General features: G+C 41.9%; 1 protein-coding gene across 1 annotated transcript in view; it reads left to right on the forward strand.

Moving 5' to 3' along the window:
* CPM (carboxypeptidase M) overlaps positions 1-12,433 on the forward strand; it is an 87,412-nt gene that overhangs the window by 54,849 nt on the left and 20,130 nt on the right. Inside the window, exons 4-6 of the mRNA XM_007463555.1 lie at positions 995-1,179; positions 1,873-2,043; positions 5,558-5,710. Of these exons, the coding sequence (XP_007463617.1) occupies positions 995-1,179; positions 1,873-2,043; positions 5,558-5,710 (509 nt within the window). The remainder of the gene's footprint in view (positions 1-994; positions 1,180-1,872; positions 2,044-5,557; positions 5,711-12,433) is intronic.

The raw sequence follows: 12,433 nt of genomic DNA on the forward strand, positions 1-12,433 counted from the left end.
TATTAGAGCCCCAATTATTCTCACATCACCTGGCACTTTACCCTCATAGCACAATCTTTAATGTCTCATTTCTTGTTTAATGTCTACCTGAGGGCAGGAAAGCTGCCCGTTGTGTTCATCCCTCTTAAATCCCAGGGCCTAGGGTAGTACCTAGACCCTCAATAAACAGGTTGATTTATTAAGCCAGCACACGATCTAATCACAAAGAAGAGTGAGTCTTGTAGTATTTCTGATTTAAAGTTTATTGTGTTTCAAGCAGCCTCAGGAAGTTTGGAATTTCTCAAATGTCTGATAAACACTGACATTTGTGCAATTAAAAATTTGTTTTTACCAAAGATTAATAAATCACCACTTGATTCCCTTCCACGTTTAAGTTTCTTAGCCTATTTAAACATGGCCAGTCCAGTTTTCAGAAATACATTTGTATAAAATAGCATGTTCCTGTTGTTTCTGTTACCAATTGCTATGGAACAAACTGCCCCTAAATTGAGGGACTTAAAACAACCACCTCTTTACTCTCCACTCTGTAAGTTAGGAATTTGGACAGGGCAGAGCAGGGATGGCTAATCTCTATGCGATGATGTCAGGGGCTTCAGCTGGGGTCTGGCTGCGACCGTATCTCTAGAGTCTCAGTTCTGGCTGTCACCTGGGTTCCTCATTCTTGCACATGGACCCTTGACGTGGATAGCACTGGGGTCTCAGGGTTCCAAATGAGAGTGTCAAGAGCAAAAGCCCCAAAATGCAAACACTTATCTGACCTCTGCTTACATCCGAATCACTACTGTCCCATTGGCAAGAACAAGTCACACGGGAGGGGACAACATATTGTGTGAATGCCAGCTGTGATTCACTGGAGGCTGCCAAGGCAACCATCCACCACCTCTGTATTCATATTTGGAAAAACACCTGGAGCCCAAAGCAAAGGTCTACACACTGCACGAATCTGCTCCCTCAGACAGCAGTAGTAAACCCTAAAAAATTCTTTCTTTTAAAGGGAAAATAGTAACTTCTATGACCTGAATAGAAATTTCCCCGATGCTTTTGAATTTAATACTGTACCAAGGCAGCCTGAAACTGTGGCAGTCATGAAGTGGCTGAATACAGAGACATTTGTCCTTTCTGCAAACCTCCACGGTGGTGCCCTGGTGGCCAGTTACCCATTTGATAATGGTGTTCCAGGTAAGCAAACTTGGGCCCAGCTCTTGCTTTCTAAGTCCAGAGTGAAACTGCAAACTCTCTGCCTCTGAATGGGGATACACTCTTCCTCTCCCCACTTAACTTCTCTGGCAGGGATAGAAAGAGCTCCATTCTCTTGACCCCCAGCTATCCTTCCTACAATTTATAAACAGTAGATGGGCAAGGTGGCTGAACTGAAAACAACACGGGATTACTTGACATTCATCAGTGAAACAGTAAAATTGGGACTTAAATTAGCCCACAAGAGGCAACACGGCTAAATAAATAAATAAAACTAATCATGTAAGTAATAGTTCCTGATTCCTCTTAAAACTGGGATAAGGTATGTACCAAGGACTTAAAGTATTTGAGTGGCTTCGTTTAATCCCTGCAGTACCTAAGGAAAGTTTACTGACCTCCAGAAATCAGCAAGGGTGACTAAGAGGGTATTTAACTTTTAAGCTGACTGAGAAGGAGTTTAGACATGGACATGGGTGTTTTGTGTGATATTGCCTTCTGTATGTCCATTAAAATCTAGGAAGAGGAGTAAAGGGGGTATTCGTGGAAGTGGGGAGAGGATCTCACTAGGAAATTAGAGCCTTTGTGTGTGATGTGATGATGTGTGTGCTAATACGGTGTGTGTTTCCTCCGACTATAACTTCAACTAAAAGGTCTTCGTCTGTCTTTCACGTACAGCCACTGGAACATTATACTCTCGGAGCTTAACCCCTGATGATGATGTTTTTCAATATCTTGCACGTACCTACGCTTCAAGAAATCCCGACATGAGGAAAAGAAATCCATGTAGAACTAAAATAGAGTTTCCTGGTGGAATTGTAAATGGATACTTTTGGTATCCACTCAAAGGTGGGTTTCTCTTCGTTCTGCTATTCTCCTTACTGCCTTCACCCAGAGGTGCCAGCTGGCCTTCACCCCAGCAGTTGCCAAAAGTTAGGCACAGTGCAGTCCCTTCAGTCATATCTCTGTCAGCTAATATCACAGAGCATTGAGGGGAACTGATCATTTGAGAGATGCTCAGAAATGTTCCCCACTGCCAAAGCCTCCTGAGTTCAGACACTGGTTCAGCATTTACCTTGGAGCTGGGAACTGTGCCAAGAAAGATGAACAGGACACAGATATTAAGCCCAAGTTTAACAGAGAAGAGCAACATACAACTAAATAATTGTGATGGCATGTAATGTGAATAAAAGTAGAGATTTAGGGCTTCCCTTGGTGGCGCAGTGGTTAAGAATCCGCCTGCCAATGCAGGGGACACGGTTTTGAGCCCTGGTCTGGGAAGATCTCACATCTTAGTTGCACGGAGCAACTAAGCCTGTGCATCACAACTACTGAGCCTGCGCTCTAGAGCCCACAATCCACAACTACTGAGCCCGCGTGCCACAACTACTGAAGCCCACATGCCTAGAGCCCGCACTCCGCAACAAGGAGAGCCACTGTAATGAGAAGCCCGCCACCGCATCGAAGAGTAGCCCCTGCTCACTGCAACTAGAGAAAGCCCGTGCACAGCAAGGAAGACCCAACGCAGCCAAAAAAAAAAGTAAAATTTTTTAAAAGTAGAGATTTAGAAAAGGTACAGTGTATCACAGGGGTGTAAATCCAAAATACATCAGGGAGTAGTGAAGGCCTTAGAGACATGTAATGCTTATGTCTCACCCAGTGGGGACAGCTGCTACTTAGAACAAGGTAATTATTGCCATGCAGCAGTGGGGGGCAGTATTGCCAGATCTTCCAGTTTGTGAAGCAAGCTGGATATTTCCATGAAGTCTCCTGATTTTAAAACCACTTTGCAGGCTAAACAAAAGAGCCCTCTAGTTTTTCTCCCTTGGAACAGGACGGCCAGGCGAGGGAGGGAGTGAGAAGCTGGCCATGTAGGGAACGTGGCGGAGGGTTGTTCTTGTCAGAAGGAATAATATAAGCAGAAGCCCAGGGGTGTCAGAGTCCTAGTCTGGAAACTGACAGAGAATAGGAGGGACCTAGGACAGAAGGGTGAGAGGGGAGACAGTGGGCTGGAACCAGGTTTCCACTGCCTCAGTGGAAAGTGCCCCCTTCCAGACTGGTCAGCTGACCCTACCAACAGCAACCCCCATCCTGCATTTCTGCGCACAGGCTGCTTCCTCAGTTGTCACTTTGGATGCACAGGTTATCAAGTAGTCTTGCACAAGCTGGGACTTTTGTGTCTGGGCAGGTCTCTGCCAGCTTTCCAGATAATATAAATAAGCATAGACCACAAGTGAGAGGAACCGGGACCAGCCAGATACCACAACATCCCAAACTTCTCTCCGATGTCCGAGAGACAGCCTCCGCACTCCCACCACAGGGCTGTAGCCTAGTCCCCGCTCACTACTCTCCATAGGGAGGAGAGGGCCCCCTCCCGCCCAGTGGCAGTGCTGTCCTTCATGTGCATTGTCTCTAACTTTCAAGACAGATCCAGATGTGTGGGAGATTAACTAGGAACCTAATTTTGCTATTGGGAGCTGTTCCCAAGTGTGCCTGTGTCAGCTGTGTATCTCTGTGAGAAAAAAAGAGGGCAGAGCCAGAAACTTTGAGGCGCTTAGAACAGAGCATTCTGGCTCAGCCTGGAGGTTTTTTCGGCCAGGCCTGACTGGCATTATCTGGAGTGGCACATACCCTCCACACTTGGTATTCTCCATCCAGCGTGCTTTGCACACCTGTTTTGCCATTTAACTTCTACCTGAGACACAGCCATCCAGCCAAGGGCTTTTGTTTAGTTTCATTTCTCTCTTCCTTTTTTCCTTCTTCTATTTCTTGGTGAAAATGAGGTCAGAGAGAAATACAAAACTTGTAAGTAAAGGAAAAGAAAGGACAGAGTAATTCTTCCTGGCTAAAATCTGTACTACATAGATATTACTCAATGTTTACATAATATTTTGATGCTCATTTTATGAGCATAAATTTTGTTTACTTCATTACCTCCCAAATACCCTGATGAAATTGAGGATATGTATTTCGCTGGGCAGATATCAAGTATAACTAATAACTAAGTAGTCTCTCTGGCAGAGACTACTTCCTTCAAAGTTACCATATTTCTTCAAATCCAAGATGTCACTGATTGTAAAACATGTCCCACCAAGAAAGAAAAAAGTTTCCAGCCAAACTAATAACCCAATGATGTTATTCAGCCATCAAATTTAAGATACTTCCCAATTCAGAGATTTTAAAATATGAAAAGTTTTGCATCTTAGAAAATATAAAATACGGTTATAACCCTTTGAAAACAGGGAGTTGAGAGGTAAGAACTAGAAAGTGAGCATGGGCAGTGGTAACCCCAGAAGTACCAGGGGCCTGGGTCTTCCCCTGCTCCCTGAGAATCAGCATGGCACCCTCCCTCTCATCCCCAAACGCAGTGCGGTGTGATGGCTGAGAGCATGGGGGTGCTAGGAAGATCGCCTGTGCTCCAGTCTCAGCCATTCACTGGCAAGAATCCCTGGGCACATGACCTACCATTTGTGATTAAGCTTCCTCATCTGTAAAATACGAGTGATAATTACTGTGAGGATTAAATGAGTGGATGGTGAAGCTCTTCAAACAGTACCTAGCAAGAGCAAACACTCAGTAAACACTGGCCATTATTATTCCTCCAAATTCATATACTTAGCTTTACAGAATAAATGTGTTTGTGAATGGTTTGTAGAAATATTTTAAAAGAAATCTCACTCTAGTTTATATCTGTTTAAAATGTAATTTAGGAAGAAATGTAACTTGAAGAATCCTTTTTTTTAAAAAAATAAATTTATTTATTTATTTTTGGCTGTGTTGGGTCTTCATTGCTGTGCGTGGGCTTTCTCTAGTTGTGGCGAGCAGGGGCTACTCTTCGTTGTGGTGTGTGGGCTTCTCATTGTGGAGCACAGGCTCTAGGCACACGGGCTTCAGTAGCTGTGGCTCGCGGGCTCTAGAGCGCAGGCTCAGTAGTTGCGGCACACGGGCTTAGTTGCTCTGTGGCATGTGGGATCTTCCCAGACCAGGGACTGAACCTGTGTCCCCTGCATTGGCAGGCGGATTCTTAACCACTGCGCCACCAGGGAAACCCTTGAAGAATCCTTTTTGTAATTGTGATTTTTAAAAAGGACCCTTCCTCTACCCCTCACTTAATTTTGATGCACAGCTAAACATCAGTCAGCTCTGATTCAGTTACCCATATGGGAGTATTTAGGATTGCTTTGTCGTGCCTGGATAATAAAATGTGAAGCTCTAATTGTACTTGCTAATATGTCAAATTCATCTTTTCCTGTTTACGTGTACTTTCATAACAACTGTCTGATTCACCTGTCCCCAAGGTACGTGATACTTGGCTTCACTCCAATTTCAGACCTTAAAAAAAATTAAATATGCTCGTGTTTAGGTGGAATGCAAGATTACAACTACATCTGGGCCCAGTGTTTTGAAATTACGTTGGAGCTGTCATGCTGTAAATATCCTCGCAAGGAGAAGCTTCCAAGCTTCTGGAATGAAAACAAAGACTCACTGATTGACTATATAAAACAGGTGCACATAGGTTTGTAAGATTTTCTTATTAATTCCTGTTAACACAAAATATAGCATCTGGCAAACCCTCTGGGCTGAGAAAATGCAAGCCCCTATTTATGTTTTCTAGGTATAGCCTCATTTTTAGTACCAGAACAATGGTTCAGAATTCTCTCTGCATGAACATCTGCAGCCTGTGAGAAATGCAGCGCCTATCGGTTCATGTAAGAGAAAGCATGGTGTTTGTTACTTTAATATGGGGGTGTAAAATCCAGGGTACTTCTAATTTTACAAGTTGAATGACCTGGCAATCTGGCAAAAGATCAGGAAAACAGGCTGTTACTCTGTTACATTATCACCCATTTAGAAAGAAGCCAAGTTTGCTTGTCACTTGCCATATAATATCACAGACCAGAGAACTTTGGACATGCCATTTTGCATTTTTTCTAGAACTGGGGTGGTTACCTAGCACCGTTAGCTTCAACCCCTCCCACCTCTCAACTCTGCCAAATGACCTGGCATTGGGAGTCTTTGCAGCCTGTTTTTTGATGGCTGTCGGGCCTTTATCACAGATGAGCAGACTTAATGTGACAAGAGTGGTCCTTCTCAAACATGTGCAGCAGACTCACCAGGCGGGTTTGTTAAAACGAGATTGCCAGGCCCCATCCCCAGAATTTCTGATTTAGTGGGTCTGGAATGATTAACATCTTCCCTGGTGATACTGACGCTGCCCGTCCAGGGACTACTCTTCGAAAACCACTGTACTAGAGCAACACATTGCTTGTGATGATGATGGAATCCTGGGCAGGGTGTGGAAGGCTCTTCTGCATTGCCCGGGTTAGTTATTTTTCTCCATTCGGAACCGCTTGGGGGACAAAGGTATCAGGAATTAGGGCGACAGTTATAGGGCGACAGTTATGCTACCACATCAAGCCAAAGTGGAGGACGTGTGTTTGTGCTGAAGAGGTTTGCATCACGGGCCTGCTGCATAATTGCATAATTCCTGGATTTTCTGCATGCTTCACACCAAAGCTTCCCACCTGCTGAAAAGAGATGGAGATGGTCGAGGCAGGGAAGAGTCAGAAGCAGAGGGGTACAGGGCTGAGTGCAAGGACAATTAGGAGCTTCCCTTGGCCACACATCCCTAACATGGCTACTCCTTCCCCCTTTCATATTTGACTCCCAACCTCTTCACCCCCATGACACAAGTACACAAAGATTATTTTTGAATTGGCAGAGCTGCATCTAACTGGCTGAGACATTTATGGGGTAGGTTGATGGGGGAGATTACAAAATGTCATCTTTCTTTTTCACCAGCATCTGAATAATTTTTATTAAGCTTATTATTGGGTCTTTCTCCTTTTTCATTATGTCACCAGACTTTGTATTCTGGTATGTCTCTACTTGACTTTTCTCATGAGGCACATTTCTACTTTTACTGTATTTCTACCTATATCAACTTTTAGTGTGTACTCTGTCCTTTTCTAAAATTCCTCCTTCAGAAGCATCAGCATGGGAGTGCAACTGAACACGAAATACACTCCATGAACTGCACTGCTATCTTGGAAATTTCAGTCTAGCTGGAAAGGTTATTTACTGAGCCCTGAATTAAGGTGGGCTCTGAAGTATCCTGCTGAAATAACATTGCCAGTGAAGGAGCTTTGTCAGCTGTTAAATAACATACAAGTTACAGCCTAACCATTGTTATTTATTAATTTAAAGTGCTTACTAGTCCATTTAACTAGGTTTTATAAAGAATATTCATACATCTACCTATCCCTATAATCAGATGTGCACAGCTTACTTTAAAAAAACATATGTACATATTAACACATCAACCCTACCCCCTGTGGTTTAAGACAGGGTTTTTTGTTTTCTAGTTCAATAATGAAACCCTATTTCAGAACACTGATACAGTGTGGTTACTGTTACTTGATAGAGAGGTTCTCTCCTTATTGGTGCCCAATAGGAAGCCAAAGAGTATCTTTGATTGTGAGTAATGGAAGCAAACATCTTTTTGCCGCTATTGCTCTGGTTTAAGAAAATCACTGATGTTTGTCAAGCTGCATCACGTTCACTGGTTCAGCGTCACCACTTGCTAAGATGGTCTCTGAGATTTCCAGATGGGTCAAAGTCTCTGGCCTACCTTGTCTGGGAAGGAAAGGCCTCCTGCTCTAATGGGAGGACTAGGCCTAGACGGCAGGAGCCTGGGTTAAGGCCTAAGCTGTTCTGTCATCTGCCCCTGTGTGAAACTTTGCAAGCCACTTGTCTAGACTGGTTTTAGTCAACTGATAGCTGGGAGTAATAGCATATGCCTTTTCTCACCCCAGCTTGTTCTAAGGCTCCAATGGGGTCATTCTTTCAATTAAATCTCACTGCCAACCTCAGTCTAAACTCAGGTCCTTTGGTGCTGTGTTGTCATGCTTAGAGGGTTGACTAGCTTCCTGTTGGGATGTGGGTAAGGCAGACATTAAGGCGAGTGTGAATTCTAGGGACCTGGAATGTCCTGCTTGTTCCCTCTCTGGGGAGAAGCAAAGATGACCAAGACGTGATATTACCTGCTGCTGTTCTCTCCCTTGAACTCCTCAGAGCAGATCTGAACCTAGAGGTTTGGGGGATGGCCCACAGCATCCAGAAACCTAAGCAACCTGGACCTGAGAGAATCTGGTATGTGTTGAGTTCCAGAAGCCTGTGAGACACAGATACGTATCTGTTATCAGATCCAAAGTCAGTGGCAGCTATAATCATTAGGTGGGGACATGGGAGTGAACAGTCTCCCGAGTACCACCGGATCAGACTCTGCACTGTGGCCAGTCCTTGCCCAGCACGGGCTTTTCATCCACAGAGCTTGATACATCCCCAAGGGAAGGAGAGCTTTACATTTCTCCCCTTCATTTCCAGATGTGGCCACAAAATTTAAGTCTCAGATTTTATTCTCCTTTGCTTATTATCTGAGCTTTTTTCAAAATTTTGCTTTTTGTTCTCCTGATGTCATAGTGCTGGCTGTCTCTGCATCTCTTTGGATCTACTGGTCCTTTTTCAATTTTTGATTTCAGCATATAGAAATAAATAATCTCTTCTGGTAAAACAATCACTTCCTTCTAAGTGAAAAGTTTGGTGGTGCCTGGACAGAATATTGAAAAGATGTATAAGATCCAAAGACAGCTTATATTTGGCAGGTGCTATGGGGTTTTCCTCTAATAGAAATTCTGTATTTAAGAGTGGTCTGTGTTTGTTCAGTAACAGAGTGATATTCAGATATTCCCAGCTTGAACAATTGTCTCTAGGTTTGGCTAAGGGTCATACAGAAATGAATCTTTTAATCTTTAGAGGACACTGAATGAGAGTCAAAACTGGAATATGAAGACTTTTGGCAATCGACCTGAATCCAAATTACTCTTCCTTTTCCCATGTTTGAGGATAGTCAGACTACCAGTCCCTGGAAATCTTTGTTTAGTTTGACACATGATATAGGGGTGTTGTGTGGGTACCTAAGGCCATCCAAAAACACTGTTCATAGACTGTCAAAAAAATGCAAATCTGTTCTGTTAAAGTGTAACAACCAATTCCAGCCAAGAAGGAATTTGCAAATTTTTTTAAATTTGAAGTATAGTTGTTTTATATGTTGTCTTAACTTCTGCTGTACAGCTATATATATATATATATATATATAGCTGAATATATATGCATATTCTTTTTCATGTTCTTTTCCATTATGGTTTATCACAGGATATTGAATATAGTTCCCTGTGCTATACAGTAGGACCTTGTTGTTTATCCACTCTATACATAATAGTTTGCGTCTGCTAATCCCAAACCCCCCAATCCATCCCTCTCCCACCCCCTCCCCCTTGGCAAACACAGTCTGTTTTCTATGTCTGTGAGTCTGTTTCTGTTTCATAGATACGTTCATTTGTGGCATATTTCAGATTCTACATATAGTGATATCACATGGTATTTGTCTTTCTCTTTCTGACTTCACTTAATATGATAACCTCAGGGTACATCCACGTTGCTGCAAATGGCACTATTTCATTCTTTTTTATGGCTGAGTAGTATTCCATTGTATGTATGTACCACATCTTCTTTATCCATTCATCTGTCAATGGACATTTTAGGTTGTTTCCGTGTCTTGGCCTTTGTGAACAGTGCTGCTATGAACATAGGGGTGCATGGATCTTTTTGAATTATAGTTTTGTCTGGATATATGCCCCGGAGTGGGATTGCTGGATAATATGGTAATTCTATTTTTAGTTTTTTGAGGGACCGCCATCGTGTTTTTGACAGTGGCTGCACCAACTTACATTCCCACCAGTGGTGTAGGAGGGTTCCATTTTCTCCACACCCTCTCCAGCACTTGTTATTTGTGGACTTTTTAATGACGGCTATTCTGACTAGTGTGAGGTAATACCTCATTGTAGTTTTGATTTGCATTTCTCTAATAATTAGCAATGTTGAGTATCTTTTCTTGTGCCTGTTGGCCATCTGTATGTGTTCTTTGGAGAACTGTCTATTTAAGTTGTCTGCCCATTTTTCAATTGGGTTTCTTTTTCTTTGAATTGTATGAGCTGTTTGTATATTTTGGAGATTAATCCCTTGTCAGTCGCATAGTTTGTAAATATTTTCTCTCAGTCCGTAGGTTGTCTTTTCATTTTGTTTATGGTTTCCTTTGCTGGGCAAAAGCTTATAAATTTGATTAGGTCCTGTTTGTTTATTTTTGTTTTTATTTCTATTGCCTTGGGAGACTGACCTATGAAAACATCGCTTCGACTTATGTCAGAGAATGTTTTGCCTATGTTCTCTTCTAGGAGTTTTATGGTGTTGTGTCTTATATTTAAGTCTTTAAGCCATTTTATTTTTGTGTATGGTGTAACAGTGTATTCTAACTTCATTGGTTTACGTGCAGCAGTCCAGCTTTCCCAGTACCACTTGCTGAAGAGACTGTCTTTTGTCCATTGTATATTCTTGCCTCCTTTGTCAAAGATTAATTGACCATAGGTGTGTGGGTTTATTTCTGGGCTCTCTATTCTCTTCCATTGATCCATATGTCTGTTTTTGTGCCAGTACCATGCTGTTTTGATTACTGTTTGCTAAATTTTTTTTTAAGGTACCGTGACATTTTTTTTCTTGGTGTCTTCTGCCTTAGCATCCTGAATCTTTGGTGTAAAGTCAATTTCAAAGATAGCTTAATATTTTATGAGTTTTGGTTGGTTTTGAGGAAGACAATGAAAAATAGAAAAGGTGCCAACACACATACTGCCAGTACTACAAGCTATCTTGCTCAAATGCACAGACTTTCAAAGTGGCAGGAAGACTATAAGCTAGTTCCGAGACCTAAGGAAGGAAGAAATAAGCACAGCTTCCTCCTTCACATATTCTTGCTCTTGCGGAACAAAGATGAACTGAGACCCCAGCAACTTATTGAGTATTTCTGTGTCAACTTCAAACAACTTCAAACTTATATAGCTAGTCTTTCTTTTCCTTGTATCATTTTTCTTATCCAAATAAGAAGAAAGAGAAGGATTAAGAATGGATTAATATTCGTTGAGCCTCCTGTTCTGTTACTTGTGTTTGATCTTCACAACAATCCTGGAAGGTATACATATTATCCCCGTATTATAGGTGATGAAATTGAGGCTTGGGAATGTTTAGTGACTTGGGAGCTGGGATTCTAATGTGTTGCTGCAAATGGCATTATTTCATTCTTTTTTAATGGCTGAGTAATTCCATTGTATATATGTACCACATCTTCTTTATTCCTCTGCTGATGGACATTTAGGTTGCTTCCATATGTTGGCTATTGTCAACAGTGCTGCAATGAACACTGGAGTGCATGTATCCTTTTGAACCATGTTTTTCTATGGATATATGCCCAGGAGTGGGATTGTCGGATCATATGGTAGTTCTATTTTTAGTTTCTTAAGGAACCTCCATATGGTTCTCCAAAGTGGCTGTACCAATTCCCACCAACAGTTAGGAGGGTTCCCTTCTCTCCATACCCTCTCCAGCACTTCTTTGTAGACTTCTTGATAATGGCCATTCTGACTGATGTGAGATGATACCTTATTGTAGCTTTGATTTGCATTTCTCTAATTTTTAGTGACATTGAGCATCTTTTCATGTGCCTCTTGTCCATCTGTATGTCTTTTTGGAGAAATGTCTATTTAGGTCTTCTGCCCATTTTTTGACTGGGTTGTTTTTTTGACATTGAGCCCATGAGCTGTTTGTAAATTTTGGAGATTAACTCCTTGTCAGTCGCATCGTTTGCAAATATTTTCTCCCATTCTGTGGGTCGTCTTTTCGTTTTGTTTATGGTTTCCTTTGCTGTGCAAAGGCTTCTGAGTTTCATTAGGTCCCATTTGTTTATTTTTGTTTTTATTTCCATTACTCTAGGAGACGTATGCAAAAGGATATTGCTGCAATTTATGCCAAAGAGTGTTCTGCTTGTTTTCCTCTAAGAGTGTTCTAGTATCCGATCTTACATTTAGGTCCATAATCCATTTTGAGTTAATTTTTATGTATGGTGTTAAAAGAATGTTCTAATTTCATTTTTTTACATGTAGCTGTCCAGTTTTCCCAGCACCATTTACTGAAGAGACTGTCTTTTCTCGATTGTATAGTCTTGACTCCTTTGTTGTAGATTAAGTGACCATAGGTGTGTGGGTTTATTTCTGGGCTTTCTATCCTATTCCATTGATCTATATTTCTGTTTTTGTTCCAGTACCATACTGTTCTGATGACTGTAGCTTTGTAG

Source organism: Lipotes vexillifer, unplaced genomic scaffold, assembly GCF_000442215.2.
Source record: "Lipotes vexillifer unplaced genomic scaffold, Lipotes_vexillifer_v1.1 scaffold602, whole genome shotgun sequence".
Lineage (NCBI taxonomy): Eukaryota > Metazoa > Chordata > Mammalia > Artiodactyla > Lipotidae > Lipotes > Lipotes vexillifer.